Source organism: Triticum aestivum, chromosome 7A (assembly GCF_018294505.1).
Source record: "Triticum aestivum cultivar Chinese Spring chromosome 7A, IWGSC CS RefSeq v2.1, whole genome shotgun sequence".
In the NCBI taxonomy this organism is placed as follows: domain Eukaryota; kingdom Viridiplantae; phylum Streptophyta; class Magnoliopsida; order Poales; family Poaceae; genus Triticum; species Triticum aestivum.
Genome location: NC_057812.1, coordinates 598,242,182 through 598,264,791, shown reverse-complemented (window position 1 = coordinate 598,264,791; position 22,610 = coordinate 598,242,182). Strand labels below are relative to the sequence as shown.

The 22,610-nt window shown below is 46.1% G+C and overlaps 2 protein-coding genes, 1 long non-coding RNA gene and 1 pseudogene across 12 annotated transcripts; 2 read left to right on the top strand and 2 right to left on the bottom strand.

Moving 5' to 3' along the window:
- The first annotated feature begins 1,833 nt into the window (after positions 1-1,833).
- Positions 1,834-10,589, top strand: LOC123148522 (uncharacterized). Of its 9 annotated transcripts, none has more exons than XM_044567954.1 (9): positions 1,834-2,782; positions 4,701-4,784; positions 4,882-4,988; positions 5,108-7,543; positions 7,794-7,905; positions 8,688-8,970; positions 9,122-9,873; positions 9,958-10,110; positions 10,205-10,589. In XM_044567954.1, the coding sequence occupies exons 4-9, from the start codon at positions 7,446-7,448 to the stop codon at positions 10,382-10,384; spliced, it is 1,578 nt and encodes a 525-aa protein (XP_044423889.1). In that variant the 5' UTR covers positions 1,834-2,782; positions 4,701-4,784; positions 4,882-4,988; positions 5,108-7,445; the 3' UTR covers positions 10,385-10,589. The 9 variants fall into 9 exon arrangements, with proteins under 9 accessions (XP_044423889.1, XP_044423888.1, XP_044423887.1 ...); XM_044567953.1 differs by having other exon boundaries at positions 1,834-2,825; XM_044567952.1 differs by having other exon boundaries at positions 1,834-3,246.
- A 1,231-nt stretch (positions 10,590-11,820) lies between these two features.
- LOC123148520 (uncharacterized) lies at positions 11,821-15,064 on the bottom strand. 2 transcript variants are annotated; one of them, XM_044567946.1, is made up of 4 exons: positions 14,555-15,064; positions 12,226-14,099; positions 12,002-12,119; positions 11,821-11,910 (listed from the first exon to the last, which is right to left on the bottom strand). In XM_044567946.1, the coding sequence occupies exons 2-4, from the start codon at positions 14,078-14,080 to the stop codon at positions 11,868-11,870; spliced, it is 2,016 nt and encodes a 671-aa protein (XP_044423881.1). In that variant the 5' UTR covers positions 14,081-14,099; positions 14,555-15,064; the 3' UTR covers positions 11,821-11,867. The 2 variants fall into 2 exon arrangements, with proteins under 2 accessions (XP_044423881.1, XP_044423882.1); XM_044567947.1 differs by lacking the exon at positions 14,555-15,064 and having other exon boundaries at positions 12,226-14,160.
- A 91-nt stretch (positions 15,065-15,155) lies between these two features.
- Positions 15,156-17,116, bottom strand: LOC123148521 (receptor-like protein 2; annotated as a pseudogene).
- Positions 17,117-19,000: 1,884 nt separating this feature from the next.
- LOC123148519 (uncharacterized) lies at positions 19,001-19,696 on the top strand. The gene is made up of 2 exons (XR_006473968.1): positions 19,001-19,396; positions 19,493-19,696. It is a non-coding gene; the product is annotated as an uncharacterized lncRNA (long non-coding RNA).
- Positions 19,697-22,610: the final 2,914 nt, after the last annotated feature.

Sequence of the window (22,610 nt, the reverse complement as noted above, 5' to 3'; positions counted from 1 at the left end):
CTTGGTACTCAAGGTTGAGCATGCAGTTACAACAACTTGGGTTTACACCATCTAAAGCAGATACTTCATTGTTCTTTTATCATAAGGGCAATATCACTATTTTTGTGCTTGTTTATGTTGATGATATAATTGTTGCAAGTTCAAGTTCAGATGCTACCACTTGTTTGCTTAAAGATCTCAAGTTGGAGTTTGCTCTCAAAGATTTGGGAGATCTTCACTATTTCCTTGGTATAGAGGTCAAGCATGTTAAGGATGGTATTCTTCTTACTCAGGAAAAGTATACTACTGACATACTCAGAAGAGTAGGACTGCAACATTGTAAGCCTGTAAGTACACCAATTTCAACTTCTGAAAAACTTACACTTGAAAGTGGAGAAGCTCTTGGACCAGAGGATGTAACTAATTACAGAAGTGGTGTGGGTGCTTTGCAATATCTGACTCTTACACGTCCTGATATTTCTTACTCTGTGAATAAGGTATGTCAGTATTTACATGCACCTAGAACAATTCACTGGACTGCAGTCAAAAGGATTTTAAGGTATCTTAAGTTTTCTGAAGGACTTGGACTTCAAATTACCAACTCTCCATCTTTGCTTGTTACTGCTTACTCTGATGCAGACTGGGCTGGATGTGCTGATGATAGAAGATCCACAGGTGGTTTTGCTGTGTTTCTGGGAACTAATCTTATATCCTGGAGTGCAAGAAAACAGGCTACTGTCTCACGATCAAGTACAAAAGCTGAATATAAAGCTTTGGCAAATGCTACAGCTGAAATAATGTGGATACAGGCTTTGCTCTATGAACTTGGAATCAAAGCTCCACAAGCTGCAAGATTATGGTGTGATAATATTGGCGCGACCTATCTTTCAGCCAATCCTGTTTTTCATGCACGCACTAAACATATTGAAATTGATTTCCACTTTGTCAGAGAAAGGGTAGCTCGAAAGCTCTTTGATATTCGGTTTTTACCTACTGGACATCAACTTGTTGATGGCTTCACAAAACCTCTCACCATGAGGAGATTGGACGAGTTCAAGTACAATCTTAACCTTGCAAAAGTTTCTTGAGGTTTAGATTGAGGGGGAGTGTTGAAGATGTTGTATAGGGATAGGAAAGGTGTTTAACTTGTATCTCTTTCTATCTCTTCTTCTGCTCTATCTCCTCGAACCTCTTGCACCGAACGTGATCGATCTCCTCGATCTATTCTTGTAAGCCACGACACACATCATATATATACAACCGCGACCCGAGCAAAGGGTTCAACGTTTCCATCTAGTTTTACAGCTTCTACAGCAGGATGTTCAGTCCGCCGTGCCCGCCCATGTCCGCCAACCAAAGCAGCTTCAACGCGCAGCGCCGCCTTGCTGGCCACGTCCGCTTGGCTGCAACTCGAGCCCAGTCGCTGCGGTCATCGTGCGCAGCGCAGCCTCGTCGGTCGCGAAGTTCCACAACAACCGAGGTAGCCGAGCAGCGCGACACCCCCGTGAAGGAGACCGCCATGGAGGCCGGGAGGATGGGCTGCGCCACCGGTTTTCCCACAACTTGTCAGCGGCGGCCGGGGTGGCACTTGACGAAGCTGGTGACTGCTGCCGACATATGGCTCGTGGTCGACAGAGGGGTTGGGGAACGAGGCAAAGAGCTCCTTCCCCGTGTCCCGGTCAATCATGTGGGGAGGGGCATTCTCGAGATTTAACGTGGGACCCACTTGGCAGGGGGCAAAAAATCAAAGTCCAAAATAACAAGTGGCAAAATATCAAAGGCAAAGTAATAAGTGGCAAAAAAAACCCGTGCTCCCGACCCCGGAACCCCCCCCCCCCCCCCCCCCCCCCCCTCGCTCCCGACCCCGACCCAGCTCTTTTGTCTCGCGCAAACTAGGGTTGAGCGCCGCCGCCGTCTTCCTGGTCGACGGCGAGCTCCCACCTCTCCGCCGGCCGCACCCATCCCCGCTCCCTATCTCTCCACGGGAGCTCGACCCCGTCGCCCTCTCCCTCCGCGGGAGCTCAGCCACAACGACCGTCCGTCGCAGGACACTGGTCCTATCCCATGCCGCCGCCTGGACGCCGCGCGGGAGACTCCCGCGGCCGCCGGGAGCCGGGACGCGTTCCTCCACAACGCCGTGATCCCGGGCTTCGCTGACTCGGGCCTCCCTGGCAGCGCTCTGGCCGCCTACCGCTCCATGCTGGCCGCCGTCGCGCGCCTGACCGCTTCACCTTCCCCGTCCTCCTCAAGTGCTGCGCGCGCCCAGGCTCCTCGATGATGGCCGCGCCGCCGAGTACCAGGCTCGGCATAACTGTCTGATCGCGTTCTACGCCAGGCTAAACACTGTCTCAGCATTGTCGGGGACGCTAAGACGGTGTTCGACGGAATGCCGGCCAGGGACATCGTCATGTGGAAGTCGATCGTGGACGGATTCGTGTCCACTAGGGCACTAGGCTCTCGCGCCGCTGGCCCTGTACTGCTTCAGGGAGATGCACGAGGTGCGGCATGACAGAGTCGGGATTATCCACCACTCTTGCCGTTTGCTTCCTGAAATAGACGTTGATGCAAGGGCATGGGCTGGAGGAAGACGTCAATGTTGGCACCTCTCTTCTTGACATGTACTGCAAGTGTGGTGCCATTGCTTCTGACGAAGGTGGCCGCGATGATTGAGGAGGTAGAGGGGATGCTCGGCATGCCAATGGAGCATCTCTGACGCGCTCCTTGAGCTGGATTATGGTCTGCACAGAGACATCCACTCCAAGCTCAAGATGCTCTTCAGCTACTTCGACAACCTCCCTCTAGTGTAAAGGATGCCATTTCCGATTTTATCCGTTCCGATCTTTATGGTACTTCCAGCACTTGTGTTCTTGGATTTTTTGGATGAAACAACATGGTACCGCAAGTGATGTGGGTGTTTGATGAGTTAGTGGGGCTTCTCATTTGCCAAGCCTAAGTAACAGGCCATTAGTGTGATGTACTAAACAATTTATGGTAGTGGATAGTTCACTCTGGATTACTCCGATTTATCCATTGTCGAACTCATCCTTTCAAAGTACAATTAGTAGAAGTTTATCTCTGTTTTTCCTCTATCGCTGAACTTTATTTTCTAGCTACTTTTTTCTTTGTCTTGACTTAGGATCCTTGTGATGCATTCAAAGATAGTCCATCAGTGAGATGATATTTAGCCAAAACATGTATGAGACAAAGAGTAGGGTTGAGAAGCTTGAGAAATTGTATGCAAACATGGCCTTGCAAAAAGAACCGAAGGTGCGCTTTGCCACTTTCTATGGCAAATTGAAATATTTTTTTCTTGGGTGAAGTCTATATAGTATTTTTTGTTACTGAACCATATATGTTATGTTTATTGTGAAAATAATATAACCAGTTCACATTTTGTGAGTAACCAAAATCTCAAGAAATCTAAGTTTGTAATCTTTATATGAACTGGTTAGACTGTTATGAAACGACTTAGGCCTGGGCGTTCGGTAGAAACCGAAATTTCGGTTTCTGTTGTTCGGTTTTTTCCTAAGTTCGGTTAGTGAAATTAGAAACCGAAATTTACATGCAAAGCCAGCTAACTGAAAAATCGGTTAACCGATTATTCGGTTCGGTTTTCGGTTTAAACCGAATTTGGGCACTACGCCTTCGTTCCTCTCTGCGTGCAGCCATGGATGCGCTCTCCTCCTCTGGTCCTCTCCTTTGCGAGCGGCGATGGAGCGACGACGCGTGGACGGACGAATGCGTGCTCCTCCGCTGATGCGGTGGTCGGAGATGGGGGAGATGTGAGGAGTGCAGCCAAGATGCAGCGGTCGGAGATGGGGAAGATGACAGGCGCCAGCGGCGGGAGTGCAGGAGTGGGATTGCGAGGTGGGTGTCCTTGACAGCCGGCATCAGGGGTGGGGAGAAGAGAAGTTGCGGTGCGCCGGTGGCAGGTCAAGTGAGAATGGCAGCGGCGACGGCTGAGTCTTGCGTCAGGGGTGTGGGAGAAGATGCGTGCAGGCGTGGGTGGGTCCATAGTGGGATCGTGACCCCGTGACCCTTTTTTTGTGCGTTCAGACGTGGGTCATGGCCTCGTGGGAGTGTCACTGTGTGAGTTTTTTAGGGGCTCCGCTCGTGCATGGCCTAATGGCCAGCCTCTTGGCGTTTGTGTCATTGGGCCGGGGAAGCTTGTAGTATGGGCTGGGCTGAGTTCGGTTACTCGGTTAACCGAGTAAAATACTGAAACCGACCGAATTTGGTTCGGTTAGTAGCTTAGCAAACCGAATTTTTTTGTCTTTATTGTAAAAACCGAAAATTTCGTTTATTCGGTGTCGGTTTCGGTTCAGTTTTCGGTTGCTCGGTTTTTATGCCCAGCCCTATGAAACGTTGCCCAAGAGTGTGACTATATATGCTTTTCAGATGCTGTGGTTGACAGGAACTGGTTCTCTTCTACAGCCGCAGTGTAGAAAGATGGAACCCAGGAACCCCATGCCGACAGGAGTTATGTCTTCCCCACATCAAAATCCTTTTGGTCACTGTTAGTTGTGTGAGAAGTGTTTCAGATCCTGTCAGTTAGTTCCAGGAGCATGATTGTTTCTAACTCATGGACTGTAAATTGTGGGACTATTGTTTATTTTTGTGACTTAGTAGTATACAATTGGAATGTGAGTCTAGATCAGGGAGTTACTGCCTTGATTTCCTAGGACCGGAGAATTCAGACTGCCTTTTTTTCTTATCTGCAGGTGAAGAAGTCCGGCAAGAATGAGAAGGCCAACATGTCAGAGTTCACGGCGCAGTCGGACTCCATTGGGTTTAAGATAGTTGAGGTCACTGTGGATGGCAACTGCTTCCTCAGATTTTGTTCAAATACTCATCATCTTGACAAAATAGTGGGATTTTGTGGCTTTCTATGCTGTCTTTTAGGTCATATATGACTAATCATTGTAGTCACTGGGGCAATGGATGACCAGCTGGAGGGCGACAAGGAATGACAAATGAAGTACTGGGAGATGGTCGTGCAGTACATCATGGTATGCAGTGAAACCCCTTTTTTGTGTAGCAAGTTACTCGCGAATTGTAAATCCCAGTTAGGATTTCATCGAGCATATGTTTGACTAATTAGGTGTGTTGCGAATTGTTGATGGTGCAGGTTGCCCATGGGCTATGGCGCTTGCTAATAATCCTTGCCGTGTGCAAGTTGCAGAAACACTGCAAGGAGTTTGAGCCATTCATCGAGAATGAGATGTTATTGAATACTGTGACCGATGAAGAATGGAGTTGCATCAGGCTTCTCTTGTCACGAGAAGAAACGTTCGCATTCACATGGTAATTTTCTGTACAACGATTTCCTTTCTGTACTAGAGGCAGGGTGCCAAGCCTGCTTGCTCCCGGTACATTGTGACATGAAGCGCCGTGAGGAGGGAGGTGCTGAATACAGCTCGTTGACGAACACCAACCGCGGCTGCGCCACTATCGGGTGCTAGATCTTCCACAAGCAGGACCACAATTGCCGTTGCAGTATGCTGCTGCCAAGCCAGGCATACCAGCCCCTGTTACTGCTGACAAGCGGGCGTACAACCTCCTTTCTGTAGGCCACGCGACCGCATGCTCGTGATCCCCCCCCTCCTCACACACACACAGAAACCATTTTGCAGAGAACTGTCAAATTAATTCTTCAAGGTCGGCCAGAGGAACTTTTATCGCTGCTTCTTATGCCTTGCAAAAATATGCAAGCAAGCACATGGAATTGTACTGTACCATTTTAGCTCACAGTGTTTCAGGGTACCATTGTCCTTAAGGAAATGTTGATGAGTAGATATATCAACTTGCCAGACATGTGTAAATAACTTCCCAACTTTTTGACACGACAGAAGTATGACTGGTATATGTGTCTGATCTGATACCCACACACCTGCCCAACATCACTATAAATGATAAAATGTAGGTAGGTAGGTAAAGTCTTGTAGCTAATAGGAGTTATATCCATGAGTGTTTGGCTCATGTTGTAGTGATATGGCGATTCTGTAGTACAAAGTACAAACAACATATTGTTTAGTGTTGGAACTGTCACACAATCATTAACCCACTTACTGGAAACCAACTTGTGTACAGTCTCACCAACTTACTCTAAAAGACAAACTGATGGATGCAGGTTGGGCTTGATCTGAGAAGAGCTCTTGGCTCCCACCTATTACCGTCCACTACTGCATGAGTATATAAATTGCTGCATTTAACTAACACCAGGGTAAGCGTATATACTAAGTCGGTCAAGGATCTTTCCAGTGTGCATGGCTGCATGCCTCAAGATATGCCTAGGGGACCATACAAAAGTATGCCGTGCCTGATCTCACAGTGTCAAGCTAACACTATCCACTAGTAGTGGGAAACTTAACAGTGGGTCCACTTTGATTGCCTATGGCACTGCAGCTCACCCTTATTTTGTCACTGGAGATATCTATACGCTCAGGATAGGCACCACAATCGAGACAATAGTTCAGATACTTGAGCACTCCCTTTGTTTCACTGTAACCATTACATGATTCAAGCATCTTCTTTTCTTAACAATTGTCCATGGAGATAATCATGAGTGTAATCAAATGCAATGTTTCCACTCTCTATTTCTACTTTTAGTGTTTTGGAAGAGCTTAAGTGGTCGTAGCAAGTCATTTTATAGGGGCATGTATCGGTCATTTCTCTTAGGTTAGTACTTCTTGGTCAGTGGGCATGGTGGGATGATGACAAATATAGGGAGGTGAATTTGAATATTACTTTTCAGCTAACCTTTATAATCATTGATATGATCTCTATGAAATAAAGCATCAGATAGAAGTTTTTATAATTAAGTAAAAAGTAAAAGAGTAGTAGTAACTAAATAGTTGTAGGGTTTAACCTTCAAATTTTAAGAAGATGGAAACCCTAAGGAAAGGTCTACTTTGGTGCCTTAACTATTATTGTCTCAGTTTAATTTGCACCGCAGACTCCAAAACCATCTAATGTGCACCCTCAGATATGAACCCTTTCTGATTATATCCCAGGGAAGTATTTGTGCATGGTTTGATGTGGTGTGGCATTCATGTCAAAGTATTTTGCCACCTCATTCCCTGTTAGGTGGTTTTGTGTGACATGGCATCCATGTCAAGCTAGGAACACCAGGAACAAACAGAAGCAGACTGAGGTGGGGGTGGGAGAAAAACAGAGGTTCCATTTTCCCCCAATATTTAATATGTGGGGTCTACTGCTCAGTGGAGAAAGACTTATTGCCAGCCATCTCGCCAAGTAACGCTTGTGAAGCCAAATTTGGAACATCCCGATTATAAGGAAAAGGCGACAAACTAGTGTGAACTGTACGCAATGACCTTTGTAATTTTGCGCTGAGCAATAGCTGTCACTGGCGTTACAACCTTTTGCTATATAATAGTCACATCCATCTCCTTTTCGGACACCGGTCCGGAAGGAAGCCATAGTTCGAAGCTTCGAACCCGGTTGTGATGGAGGTGGTCTTTGATGGAGGAGGAGGTGCTGGCGGTGCCAACAACTGGAGGTCCCAAATCAGGGAAGAGTTTCGCAAGTCTCGTATCTCAGAACTGTGAGCAGTCTCTATCCCCCCCCCTCCCCCTGTTCGTTTGATTTGCTAGTTGTTCGCTATTTCTGTAATTTTGGTTTCTACATGCTACTGAGCGTGATAGATCATAGATGTATGTGGATGTGATGGGTTCAGGTTGCTCACTCGGCTCATATCATATATATTATTACGCTATTTTGGGTGTTACTGTTTGAACTTGAAAGTGCACGAGATGTATCACATATCTCATTACATTTTAATGTTATCTGTACAGATCAGAGGCTCTGATGCAAGCACTGTCGCCAGACGAGCCCGAGACATTGACTGATCTTCTGAATGTTGCTGTCAGATTAGAGAGAATGATTTTCATAGTAGCTGTTAGCGAGGTATATTCCATCTCTGTAACATTTCATTGACTTTTTACGGATCTTGATATGCTGATCGGTATGTTAAAGCTTAGAACAGGAGTACTTCCGGCTACTAGTCTATGAAAGTCTCAAGCTCAGCAGCTTATCATATGATCTGGGCTTCACAGCTTATCCAGGGAAATCTCGGATACCAATAGAGTATACTAGGGCATAACTACCACGAACCAATGGCGATGAGGCATTCTCAGCCTAGTTGGCGGCTTTGGTCCGGGAAGGTCCTGAGGGACACCACACTTAATTGATATTGATGGTTGTGGCAATAATGGAACAACTGCACCTTCAGTGGTTCCCAGCCATTCATCCTCCAGTGCAGACTATCAACGACGATGCATAGGCATGGAGTAGACTGGGGGTGAAAGGGGCGTGCATAGTCCTCCCTGGGGTTTAGTGTGTGCGTGCTACCGCTTGGACGAGCGATCATGTGTGCATTTGTGTGCGCTGATTGTTCTTTATCAACCCTACATAGCAATGAAATGATACACAAACCTTTTGCATTTATACGAAAAATATTTTGAGTACTCGCCATAAGTACAGCTCATTCTTCAGTCAACTATCATTCCATTATGTCTTGTGAATCATAGTATTTAGTATGTTTGCTGCATACCTTGTGAATACTGGTATTGTATTTCACAGGATGGGAGGAAGGTTTATTTCTTTTAATGTTCTTTTCCCCTGAGCTTTTGAAGGAATGTCTATTTAGACTTCAAGCTAAAAGATTTGGTGTGTGTTTTTATTCTCAGGTTGATTATAATTATAAGCTGTATACGAGATTGGATCATTTAGAGGATGATCATTTTGAGGACATATCATCAGATAATCATTTTGAGGACATTTCATCAGATGATCATTTTGAGGACATCTCATCGGATGATCATTTTGAGGAAATTTCATCAGATTATCAAATGCTTGAACCCTCAACTGCGACGCTTCTGCGAGGAATTTTTAGTGATCCACAGAATCAAAGCATTCAGGTACAGAGCAACCTCCAGAGGATGCTATCTGGTGATAATACAAAAGCAACAGGTATGCCCCTTCATGATTTTAGTTGTTGTCATTAGGTCCTTCAAATGCGTTTAAAAAAGGATATTTGTTTCTTGGAGTTGCATGTCGCATCATTCATGCAGCTAATAGCAAACTTGTGATTCATGTCTAATCTACCCTTTTGTTTGACAAGCGCCTATAGGAAATGAAGAGAAGCCTTGCTGTGATGACAATGATAGGATTAGCGTCCTTCATGAGAGCATACTCCATTGTATCATGTCCTTCATGCCAGCACAGGACGTTGTACGCACAAGCATGCTATTCCGAAGATCGCCCCCATTATGGACTTCAGCGCCATGCCTTGATATCGATATTGATCACTTTGATATGGACAGAGTAAAGTTCAACAAGTTTGCAAAAAGTTTGTTTGAGCGGCGGGGTAATGCTAATACATTGGACAAACTCCGCCTTCACTCTTTTGCAATTGATGCAGCCAAGTATTGGATCGGTGATGCTATCAGACTTCATGAAGTTAAATCGATTGATTTCACTGAAAATACAAGATGGGAAGCTTTTTACTTAGATCCTAAAGCTATCAACTTTAGCTCTAAATATCTGCGAACTGTGAAGCTCACTAATGTTATAATAGTTGCATCTGTCTTTGATCAGCTCAGCCGTGAATGCACGTCTTTGGAAAATCTGCAGTTGGCAGACAGCACTCTTTATTGTCCTGAGATTTCATCAAGTTCATTGAAGACTCTGGAAATAATAAACTGCTTAGTTTTGAATCATCTTCTGATTCGTACTGGCAAGCTGGTCTCGCTATGCTTCAAGGACACTCGATGCAGGTGCACTCCAAAATACATAGTTCGAACTACATCAGCAGTAATCCTATGTGATCTTTCAAACGCCAAGAGCATAGAACTGCCAACACCAGTGAGACATGTATGGGTGCTTCTTAATTTTTGTACATGTCTGAAATATTTGTTTCTTTAGAATCTGTTCTTATTTTGTTTGACATATGTGAAGGTCGCATTCGATAGAATGACTCCAAGGTGCTCAATGTTCATCAGTCTGACAAGTCTCATTCTTGGTGAATGGTGTCTTTCCAACAAATTTGCTCCTCTAGCTTGCTTCCTCGAGCACTCTCCTATGCTTGAGAATCTTGATCTGAAGCTCAAGGTGGTTGAAGACACTCAGTGTTTGTCCTTGTCTATTTTCTTCGCTGAAGACAGGAATTCCTATTAACATGTTCTACTCTTATATAAAATTTCAGTTTGACTGTGAAGAGCAAAAGCAGCCGCTTCAAATGGCTGAGGGAATATCATTCCAAGCCAAAAGCCTTAAGAAGGTAACGATCCACTGCGCCGAAGAGGAGGACAGGCTTCCCGTGTTGAAGGCTATACTGCTTGCCAATGCAAGATGTGTCAAGCACATCGATGTCAAGACGTACTAGGATGCTGCGCCAAGCGTTCTTCTGCATATGGAATGCATCTTTGCATAGCGCTTTCGCTGTGTGACATGTGTGAGACCCGATGTAGCTAGAGATTTGGTTGTTGAATGTTGTGTTACATGGACCTGTAAACATTTACCGCTGTGCGACTTGTGGGAAACTTACTTGCTACCATTTATCTAGGTTGATCGATGAACATTACAGCTCATATGATATGTTCCTTTTGTTTTTGTGTTGGGGAAGATTTATTATGTTAGCTGAACTGCAGGGTTGCAGGGTGTTCGTGTTGCAGTTGGAGGAATGTGAGGAATGTGGTTAAGCCAAACCTTTGCTGGCTGTGCATCAGGTAGATGCTTTCCTACAGTTGCCAACTGCCATGATCGCCTCTTGCCTCATAGAGCAGATCTCGGAATCTTTTTTCCAAGGTAATGTGAGTCCTCAGTCGTAAGATGCTATGTTTTTAAGGCGGTAAGGCGAGGCGAGGCGCTGGGGGGGCGCCTCACTGCCTAAGCGCTGAGGCATAAGGCGAGGCGACGCCTTAGAGACTTGTAAGCAACAGAATTAAGTAGAATTTGGTAGGCATTAAGCAACTAGGCATACAGCCATACACACCTTGCAACTGATTGTTGTAGAGCCCCCATCCTCTTTGCACTTGCTTTTCTCCCCAACAGAATTCTGCATCAACATGAAGTCATGAACAAATATGTTAGAATAATGTATCACTTACCAGTGCACATTCCACAAAAAATAGAAATAAAAGTGAGGCAGCAAACAAAAGTGGAAAGAAAGATAGCAAGTATGAGTGCAACTGCAATCTGCAATGGTCCACATAAGACAAACAGAATAATAGATAATTCCACATAAGACAAACAGAATAATAGATAATTCCAGCATAGCAAAAGGGATAAAGGTGGCCAGCTCAGCTCTCTCATGTCTCTCCACTCTCAAAGTCTCAATCAAAAGTCATCATCATCAAACTCATTGGCATTGGTGTTGTCTTCACCATCTTGGTCAACATTAGTTGGCTCTTGATCGTCATTGCTCACATCATCATCATCCTCAACGTAGTCTGAATCCTCCCCCTCCGCATTGGGCATACTTGAGTGTTGCTCTTGCTCCAAGTCCTCCTCTACCTCATCTTCTTCAGGAATTATAGGTCGTGTTGTAGTAGGTCTCTTGCGTGCGTAGTGCAGACGGACATTTGTCTGGCCCCTACGAAGTGTAGTTGCTGTCCTATGCAGATTGCGGCCTCGAAGGTTTGAAGATGCACCAATAGCCACATCAACATCCTCCCATGTAATGTCTTGATTGTCTTCAGGACAACCTCGAGCACCTTGAGGTTGTGATAGTGATGGGTCCACCCACTCATTGCCCCAATCAAAATCCTCAATGACCAAAGCCTCAAAGCTATTCTCGCCCACCTTCTCACGCCTCTTTTGAAACCGTTGCATATTCTTCCGGTTGTATGAAACAAAGACAAGATCATTCAACCTTTTCCATTGTAATCTGTTCCTTTTCTTTGTATGGATCTACAAAGTAGAAACAACAAGTGAAATAAGTAAATAACTTGCTGAAATCATCATTGAACAAACACAAATACTGCTTTACTAGTTGACTTACAAATTCAAACGTGCTCCAATTCCTCTCACAACCAGATGATGAAGCACAAAGACTAACAATGCGCTTTGCAAACCTTTGTAGGTCAATGGCCGACCACCAAATGAACTCCACCAATCAACTAAAATGATAAAAACTGACACATATTAAGAGTTTGTACAGAAATTACATTGCTGGAACTGGAATTAACATGCTGAAATTAACATGATGCATTTAATATGACTTACGAGGGTTTCTTGTGCTCATGGTCTCGAGTGCCAATGGATTAGAAAAGCTTTCTCGCTGTTGCTCATAGAGCACAGATTGTTGATCAATCTTTTTTCGAACATTGGCATCCGGTACCATTTTTGCAAGCACATCATTAAAGCAGCTCCTAAGCTCCCCAACTAAGGCATCATCATTTCTGCTTACAATAGGAAAGAACTTTCCTGGGTTCAAAAATAGAGCAGCCCCATACAATGGATGATCCATTTGATTCTCCCAACGCTTATCAACAATGGCCAAGATCTTCTTGAGCAATGGTTGCTTGTTTTGTTGAGGGAAACCTAGATTGATCCTCTCCTTTGCATAAATCATAAGTGCTTTAATCTCTGGCATGGCAGGCTTCTCATCACCATCTGCTACTCTAAGAACTCTAAGAAGTGGAGTTGAAGCTCTAAGGCAGTCCTCAATTGCGCTCCACCACTCCGTTGAAAGTATAATCTCTTGCACATTCAAGCCAACTTGTGTTTTTGCTAACTTGTTTCCAACCCATTCTTCAGATGTAAATAAACTCCTCAATGCAGCCTTGTTCTTGACCAAACTCCTAAGTGTGAGGATGGCTGTGGCAAAACGAGTGGCTGCTGGTCTCACAAGATCCCCACCCGTGGCCTTCCTCATTAGACTAAGAAGTCTTCCATGTCTATAGATGAAAGTTGTGACACGTCTAGCCCCTGCAATAGGCTTCTTAAATGCCTTCAACTTTCCTATATCTTCCAACATTAGGTCCAAGCAATGACATGCACACGGGCTCCAATATAGAGTAGGCATCCTCTCCATTAGAAGGTGGCCAGCTTTCTTGTAATTAGCACCATTATCGGTGATAACTTGTACCACATTCTCTTTTCCAACATCCAGAATTCTCTTCTCAAGCAAATCAGCTATCATATCACCATCATGACATACACTTGAGGCATCAACCGACTCCAAGAAGAAAGTGCCCTCTGGACTATTAACAAGGAAGTTAATCAAATGGCGTCCTCTTTTATCCGACCAGCCATCCGACATGAGTGTGCATCCATATTTTTTCCATGCTGCCTCGTGTTGCCTCCTCAAAAGTCCTGTTTCCTTCACACAATCATTAAGCAATTTCTCTCTCAGCTCATGTGCACTAGGAGGCTTGTAACCTGACCCATATTGACAAGAGGCTTCAATTGCAACCTCAAACTGCCTACTACTTGCAGCGTTGAATGGAATGCCACACTCGTAAAAGAACAATGCCCACTGCATATTGACATACTGCCTCTCTTCTGGAGTCTTTGTGCTGGACTCCATGGTGCTTTGAGAACACCCAGAGCGTCTTTCATCTACAAGATCCTCGGGTGTTCTTCGTAGCATGGCAACAATTGGCTTGGAACTATTGGCGGCAGACACAACAGAAACAGACTTCTTTTTACCTTGCATGTTGGTGATAAACGCTTTCTTATTCTGTTTGGCTGCTGTCCCTGAGCTTGGCCTTTTAGAGGCGATGTTTGCTCCAACTGAACTCACCTCCACAACCTCCTGAACATCATCTACATCTACTACTCCCTTGATCCTCCTATTTTGCTCCAAATATGTTCCCATTTCTCTCCTCAATTGTGTGGTGGCCTTAGGACAACCAATTGCATCTCCCCCGACGCCCGCAAGATGCTCTTTATGCCTCTTGATCCCTCCAGAAGTTATCTTGCCACAAAGAGCGCACACAACAAGATCCCGATTTGGAGGCTCAGACCAATATCCATAGTTCCATCCCGGATCATTTGACCGTTGTGGCTTCCTTGTTGGATCTTTCATTGGATCGTAGGTGGGCTCACCCCCATCAGCTGCTGCATTTCCATCCATGGTGCTACACTTCTACTACCTGCAGCAAACAACCAAACACAAAGGAATATTAGCATAACTGATAAAAGGGCTGCCATGGCATATGAAAAGGCTGTTGTGGCAGCAACTAAACTACTCTACTCATGCAGATGTAGCAAACAGCGACAATCAACTAGCCATTAAACTAATCAGCATTCAACTAGTCATTAAACTAATCCATTGTTGAGCACAACACATCATGCATCAGTATTCAACTAGCCTTTATTCTAATCCACCCAACAGGCCAACAGCATGCATTATTTTATTCAACCAAGGAGCATCCACTAAGGCACTAACCCCACTATCATTAAACTAATCACTAACATATGCCTGGCCACTAAGGCACTAACCACTATAAGAGACAAGTGAGCAACCACCAACCAGCTAGCACAAAACAGTCCAGCAAAGAAGAAAGAGAGCAGAGGAGGGTGTGGGAGAAGGGAGAGGGAGGTATACCTTACTGTTGCTCTTGCTTGTTGTTGCTGTACTGCAGAGGAGGAGCTGCTGGACAGGAGGATGAGGAGGAGCTGCTAGACAGGAGGAAGAGGAGGAGCTGCTGGAGAGGAGGAACCGTTGGAGAGGAGGGGGAGGAGCTGCTGGAGAGGAGGAGGAACCAGATCTGCTGGAGAGGAGCCACTGAAGAGAAGGAGGGGGAGGAGTGTGTGGATTGGGGGCTGTTTCTCTCTCTCTCTTTCTCCCCTCTTACCTGTTGGCGCCAACATGATTCCAGTTTCCCGCCAAAACTCTGTTTCCCGCCTAAAACAGCTCCCCTGCCTGCCTGGCAAGCTAAGGCGTCCAAAATGGACTAAGGCAACGCCTCGGACGCCTAGGCAGACGCCTCGGACGCCTTATAGCTTAAGGCGGACGCCTTAGACACCCACCTAAGGCGAGGTGGACGCCTTGCCCTCGCAGGGCGCCCTGACGCCTAAGCGTCGCCTAGGCGACGCCTTAGGGACGCCTTGAAAACAGAGGTAAGATGTATGTTGCCAGTATCTTGGAATCTGAGTGCACTGACGGCTTATGGGCCTTTGGATGAGAAAGGGAGGGACATGATTTTGCTACAAGGTATCCGATGGAACATTTACAACCTTGCACTTGATCAGAATCAACCTATCAATCAGCCAAGGACCAAGATCGACACACGCATACACAAGAAATTATGACAAAGAAGTTTAAAATGCAGTTTCCGCCGGGTTACCAGGCTGGCTGGTGCTATTTCACCTGTGAGCTGGTTGTTCGACAGATCAAGAATTTGCAGGTTTGTGAGGTTGCAGATTTCTTGTGGTATTTCACCAGTTAAGCTATTGGAGCTTAAATTCAGGATGTCGAGCATTTGTAGCTGACCAATCTCAGGGGGAATTACACCAGTAAAATTATTGTTGTCCAGACACAATTTGCTGGGAAAAGCACCGTCCGGTATTGACGTGATGGTGTCCAAAATACAGGCAACTCAAGGAACCTTGTGTCCAACTTGGCAGCATTTCTCTCTGATAGTAACATTGGCATCTTTGTCAATGCAGCTGGTATATCCCCTGTAAGTTTGTTGCTTGATATATCTAGAAAGAACAGGAAGCCCAGTTCATCAATCCAGAATTGTATTTGTCCAGTGAGTTGATTTAATGATAAATCTAGCATCTCCAATTTTGCAAGCTTTGATATCCAAAGAGTATTTGTCCAGTCAATGGGCAATTATCTATCGTCAATACCTGAAGATTCTCAAAACCATCAAATGTTTCATCATGTGGTATGGTCTCACCCTTGAAATTGGTTCCCATCATCAGGGAGGTGAGATCCTTGCATCTCTTGAGCATCTGAAGTGTATTTGTGATATTTGTAAAAGAGTTGCCGGTAATTGAGAAGGAGAGGGACCTGAGATTTCCAATGCTTTGGTGAGAACTGGCCATGAAATTTATTGAAAGCCAGGCGTAACGCAACTAGGTTGGTGCATGAGTAGATACTTTCAGGAATTGTACCAGTGAAGTTGTTCAATGAAAAATCAGCTGTCCTCAGATCCAACATGGTGAAATTGACTTTGCTAAGATCCCTGGTAAAACTGTTGTTTCTGAGGGTAATGTATCCGAGATTTGAGCAGTTACCTAGGGCCGATGGCAGTTCACCAGACATATTGTTGTGATCCAACTAGAGTTTCTTTAATCTTCTTAGCTGGCCGACAGAAGCTGGAATCGTGCCACTGAGACCAGCCGATCCAAGATCAAGGACAGTCAGACTGCTTAATTTGAATATATGGGAACCATCAAGAACTCCTTGCAAATCATTGTTTGCTAAAGAGATGTGCTCCAGTGAGGTAGCATTGATGAGTCCGTCAGGGAGAGCTCCAGTAAGGTTGTTGTGGCCAACTTTGAGCACTCTCAGCATAGAGCAACTGCCAAGCCCCAGAGAAATATTGCCGCTGAATTGGTTATATGAGAGATCAAGCATCGCAAATGATGGGGCATTGATGCAGATAGAAGATGGTATTTGTCCTGTAAAGCTGTTATTGCTTGCATTAAGAGCAACCAGATTCTTCGTCACCTTCCATGTTGTTAATGGGAACTGTCCTGTGAAGGAATTGCTTGAGATATTCAGTACCTGAAGAGGAAGGCTGGGGTTTGAGGATTGCATCTCTTGTAGATGACCTTTGAGGTGGTTGAAGCTGACTTCGAGGCCAATAATGCTTCTGGAGAAAACTAATTCTATTGGTAGACTGCCTTCGAGCGAATTATGGGACAGGTTTAGGTGCAACAAGCCTGTAAGATTGACGAGGGATGGCGAGATGCCCCCTTTAAGACCTCTGGCGGCCAGCAAGACATCTGTGACTGTCCCATCGCTGCTGCAGATGATGCCTTCCCATTTGCAGCAGTCTGTACCATTCACCCATGAATCGTTGAGATCACCGTTGCCATCTGGCATGAGCCCATCTAGGAAGTTGATGAGAGAGCTACTCTCCTGCTCCGTGCAGAAGCTGGTAGGAGAGGCAAAGAAGAGTAGGAGGCGAGCAGCAAGTCCAAGGAAAGGCATGGATAAACTTTTCTGTTTCTGGGCGAGGAAGGGTGTTCTCATGAATCTCGCCTGAAAACCATCTGGCTAGTTGTACTGCTCTGAACAATACTAAAAACCGCCTGAGATTTTTAGTACTGAAGCCATGAGGAAAACAGGAATCGGATGATGGTGTGGTACTCAATGGCTCGGCGCCTTATGTAAACTGGATGAACATGTGCAAATAGGTAGCTAAGATTTCCTCTTGTTTTGAGGAAAGCTATACTTTTGGAAGCTGAAGACTGAAGAGGAGCAGTGACTTAGTCTGAAGCCGTGCAAATGGATGCAATCAACTAATTTGAAATTTCTGCAAGTAGTTGAAACTGGGTGTGTACTGCAAATGATAAAATTATAAGTCAACTCTTGAGAGAAGGGTACCTACAAGAATACGCGGGTTGCTGGGTAAGTATGGTTGGTCATGTTGTATTTATTTTATCCTACCACCAGTATGTATTGAAGTACAAGTTTCTCTGCTGTTATAGCAGTCACTGTCAGAAAATAAACAATTTTGGCCATTTTGATTGGAACCATATGTGGAGAGAGCCCTGGTGATATGGACACACTTCAATCTGGGAATGGGGCGGGTTGAACTGGATGTTTTGGTGTGGGTACATGGTCTCGTTTGGATGGGCTGAAATGGTTGCTAAATTTATAATGGGCTGGAGCGGGGTGGACCGAGAAGTTAAGTGGACTGAATCGGGGCGGTTTGGTTTGAGGAGAAAAAAAAGGAAAATGGATTGAAACCGTGGGTTCAACCTGCACCAGGCCCACTCGACCACATGGCAGGCATGAAGGACTGCCATGCCGTGCACGCTCCAATGGAGGCACGGCTGAAGCTCAGCAAGGATAGCTCCGAGAAGGCGGTGGATGCTACACTCTATCGCAGCATCATCGGGAGCCTCAGGTACCTCGTGCACACCCGACCGGACATCACGTTCGTTGTCGGGTACCTGAGTAGGTTCATGGAAGCCCCGGCAAGCGATCATCTCGCTGCCGTCAAGCACCTGCTTCGGTACATCGCGGGTACGCTCACGCATGGATGCGTGTATCGTCGTGGCGACGGCGAGAGCTTGGTCGGGTACAGCGACTCCGACCATGCTGGTGACGTGGACTCCCGAAAGAGCACCTCGGGCATACTGTTCCTTCTCGGGAACAGTCCCGTCAGCTGGCAATCGGTGAGGCAGAAAGTTGTCGACGTATCTTCATGCGAGGCGGAGTACATCGCAGCAGCTACAGCGGCCTGTCAAGGCATTTGGCTTGCTCGCCTTCTTGGCGAGATGCTGAATCAGGACACCGTCCCTGCGCTCATCTTCGTCGACAACAAGTCGGCGATTTCCCTCTGTAAGAATCCAGTGCTTCACGACCGCAGCAAGCACATCGATCTCCACTATCACTTCATACGTGACTGCGTCGAGAAAGGCACGGTGATCGTGGAGTTCATCCGGACTGGTGAGCAGAAGGCAGACATCCTGACGAAGGCACTTGGCCGCGTCCGATTCCAGAATCTGCGCGACAAGGTCGGGATCATCGACACGAAGCTCCTTCGACAAGGTTGAGGGGGAGATTGTTGAGTTAAACCTTGTCTCGGGTAACTTCCATGGAGCGGCAGCAGTAGAAATTACTTAGCCTAGAAGTAAAATGGTACAGTTGCATGTCGGCAGTAGTAACTTAGCTACGAAGTGAAAACAGCAGCAACATAGCCATACACAGCTGCAGGTCGGCAAGTCGGTAAGAAGCCGTAGCTTACTAGTTAAGGTAAGTCTGTGACGTAAGTGCTTAGCTAAGAGCTAGCAGATATTTTAGCCCATAGTCGGTTTATAAGCACTATATAAGAGGCTGCACCCCATCCGGTTGTAGCATTCCATTCCGATCAAATCAAGGAAACAAGCCACTTCAGTTTCCTCCTCTACTCATAAGTGTACCAGCTTCACTACTAGTGTGTGTGTGTGAGCAGCACCATGTGCTCTACTAGTTTACACTAGCTGTAGTTTAGACTTGGTTGATCCTCGGACAACTAGCTACTCGCTAGTTCGGGCCAACACTGACCGTGACCGGATTGTTCATCACCTCCCACGTTGTACAGGGAAGGTACTCCATAGCCTCTAAAGAAGGTACTCCCGGTTTGACGTGCAGTGTGCGGGCTGTCATAGGGTAAGAACTATTATCAGTAGCGTCACACCGACCGCGATGGCTAGTATTTTGAATGTCTTGCTGGAAGTTTTGAAGTATTGATCGGCAAAATGCAATGGATAAAAACCATGGGTAAGCCCTTTCTCTTTTGTTTCAATTATTGATTCTTCTCCTCCGTGCCACTTTGAAGTATTGATTATTCTCCTCCTTGGTCATGTCATTTCCCAGCGTGTCAAAAATGGGCACTCCTGATTTCGCTGCAGGAGGAAAAAAGCTGCGGATGACGCTTGAAGGTGCCGAGGAAGAGGAAGAACTGCAACACCTGTGAATGTTGCCAAAATTTCCCCTTGTAATTGATTGAAGCTGTTACTATAATTTCAGATTATGTATCAGGCATTGTAAATTCCCTTCTAATCCAGTGGGTTTAAGTCAGTGAATATGTGAATTCAGATATTGCCATTGTCGTCAAGTATGCATTTCCTCTATGACGTGACATGTGGTTTGATTTGATACTGGCACCATTTGTGTGGAACGAAATTTGCCAAATTTGGCAAGTATACATGAGTTGCGGCAAGTATTGATTTGCTCTGCAGTGTGACATGAAACTGTTCTGGCATATACAGCAATTGTACTGAACGAAATTTGCAGCAGTTGCAAAATTCAGACAGCAAGTATACATGAGCTGTTGGTAACAGTGATGCATGTATGATTCAGGAAACATGCATTTTGGCGCCTTCTTGATGCGACAAATAAATTGTGCATTGTTGAGGTGTATACTTTTCTCAAGGGAGTAGAGCACACATATCTGTTCCTCTCCTGAAATACAGTCACTTGGAATAGTTCACAAAAGAATTTCTTGGTGGAATCGTGTGCATGCTATTATTCATGGTAATGTTAATAGGAGGAACATACATCAGATGGAAACATAGAAAGAGATCCAATGGCAAATGCTTGCATACATCAGACTGATCAGATCCAATGTTTTTACATGAAACAAAACCCTTGCATTAATTGATCAATTGTGATCATAATGAACACTAATTGATGGCCAAACTAAGAATCTCACTCGCACTACTGAAAAACATGCCAGTGAAATACTCACACTTGCAACCAAGACTACACTAGCACTAGCACTAGCGAGTCTGCTTCCTCTGCTTTGCTCCGCTAAGCAACACTAGCACTGCAGAGTGCAGACTCTGCTTCATCTGCGTTGCTCAGCTATGTAAGACTACCAACAAGGCTGCACCGCTGATGATTTCTTGCTCTGATTCGATCACTTGGCACACATTGTTAGACTGTATAGTCTCTGTAGTTGTATACGTACACATACGTATGATGTAACTTGTACCTCTTCATTATATATATATGAGATAGGCCACCCTAGAGGGTTGAGCCAGTTCCCTCAATTCTATTGTCTTACATGGTATCAGTCTAGGTAAACACGCTTCCGCCTAAAACCCTAACCTAGCCGCCGCGGTTCCTGTCATATGCGCTGCGCCGCCGCTGTCCTTCAGATCGCACCGCCGCCATGTCTTGTTGCGGAGAAGAGCATGATACTCCTGCTCCATAGCCTCTCGCCAATGAAGTATACTCAGAGCAGCCTGATACGTACGAGGCTCAGAGGAAGGATCCGCACGAGCAGCATCCATACAGGCAGCCAACCAAGCAACAGTCCCATCAAGTTGTCGGCAGACAACTACATCTTCTGGTGTGCGCAGGTTCTCCCGCTTCTCGGGAGTCATTATCTCCTGGGCTACGTCGATGGTTCTCTCCCCTGTCCTCCTGCGCTGGTGGATAGCGTGCACGGCCCAGTCTACAATCCGGCACACCGTGTTTGGACAGGGCAGGACCAGGCGAACCTCTCCTCCATCCAGGGGTCGCTCACTCCGGCTGTTGCCGGACTTGTTGTCTTCGCCAAGACGTCTCATGAGGCATGGACCATCCTCGAGCGCTCGTTTGCGGCGCAGTCACAGGCTCGTGTCTCCGCGCTTCATCGCCAGCTTGGTGAGTGTCAAAAGCTGGATTCCATGGCCACCGAGTTCTACAACAAGGTCAAGGGCCTTACCGACACGTTGGCCTCCATCGGACAGCCCCTCACCAACTCCGAGTTTAACTCGTTCATTGTCAATGGTCTCGATGAGGAGTACGACGCCTTGGTCGAGATCATGAACGAGTGGGGCAACTCAAACCCCATGATGGCGCATGAGGTCTTTTTCCGCCTCCTTCTTACGGAACAGCGGGTCGAGTCGCGCCGCTCCAGGGGCAGTGGGGGCTCCCTCTCGGCCAACGCTGCCACCAAGGGTGGCCGCCCTTCTTCATCATCGAGGACTGCTTCGGGGCTGCCATCGCCACCTGCCTCGGCCCCCCTGCTACCGCGACATTACCGGGGGCTGGTGGTAAGCGCGTGTGCCAACTATGTGGCGTTGAGGGGCACTGGTCCTCTAAGTGCCACAAACGCTTTCAGAAGAGCTTTCTGGGTCTTGGCAATGATGGCAAGGACACGCGCAACTTTGCGCGTCAGGTGGCCATGGCGGATCGCCCAGTGTCCACCAAGCAGCAAGGGCACACTCAGTCCTACTCTGTTGATCCCCACTGGTACATGGACTCTGAGGCCACGGAGCATCTGACGAGTGAGATGGGCAAGCTCCATACTCGCGAACCCTACCATGGCTCCGACAAAATCCACACTTCAAATGGAGCAGGTATGCATATATCTCATATTGGTCAAGCATCTCTTCTCACTAGGCATGCAAATAGGAGTCTTCAACTTCGTAATGTGCTTAGAGTTCCCTCTGTGACACGTAATCTTCTTTCTGTTCCTAAACTTACACGTGATAATAATGTGCTTTGTGAATTTCATCATTTTGATCTTTTTATTAAGGATCAGGGCACGAGGGACATTCTTCTTAGCGGGCGGTTGTGCTAGGGACTCTATTGTCTGGAGCATCCTGCAGTCGCTCGCGTGTTCAGTGGAGTTCGGGTATCTTCATCACAGTGGCATGCTCGTCTTGGTCACCCGGCCACACCTATCGTTCGTCATGTTTTGCATCGTCATGAGCTTCCTAGTGTGTCTAGTAATAAAGATGTAGCAGTGTGTGATGCTTGTCAGCAGGGGAAGAGTCATCAACTTCCTTTTTCGGAGTCTAGTCGTGAGGTGAAACATCCTTTAGAACTTGTGTTTTCAGATGTGTGGGGTCCTGCTCAGACTTCTGTCAGTGGTCACAATTATTATATCAGTTTCGTTGATGCTTATAGTCGCTTTACCTGGCTTTATCTTATTAAACGCAAATCTGATGTGTTTGACATTGTTGTTCAGTTTCAAAAACATGTTGAACGTCTTCTCAAG

What these genes read in the sequence shown, in the direction of transcription:
- LOC123148520 (XM_044567946.1), bottom strand. Translation starts at nt 14,080, where the DNA reads ATGGATGGAAATGCAGCAGCTGATGGGGGTGAGCCCACCTACGATCCA. An exon ending in CATGAGCACAAGAAACCCTC is followed by an intron (nt 12,120 to 12,225) that starts GTAAGTCATATT and finishes TTATCATTTTAG; the next exon opens with TTGATTGGTGGAGTTCATTT. An exon ending in ATTGGAGCACGTTTGAATTT is followed by an intron (nt 11,911 to 12,001) that starts GTAAGTCAACTA and finishes TCTACTTTGTAG; the next exon opens with ATCCATACAAAGAAAAGGAA.
- LOC123148522 (XM_044567954.1), top strand. Translation starts at nt 7,446, where the DNA reads ATGGAGGTGGTCTTTGATGGAGGAGGAGGTGCTGGCGGTGCCAACAAC. An exon ending in TCATAGTAGCTGTTAGCGAG is followed by an intron (nt 7,906 to 8,687) that starts GTATATTCCATC and finishes TTTTATTCTCAG; the next exon opens with GTTGATTATAATTATAAGCT. An exon ending in TGCCAACACCAGTGAGACAT is followed by an intron (nt 9,874 to 9,957) that starts GTATGGGTGCTT and finishes ACATATGTGAAG; the next exon opens with GTCGCATTCGATAGAATGAC.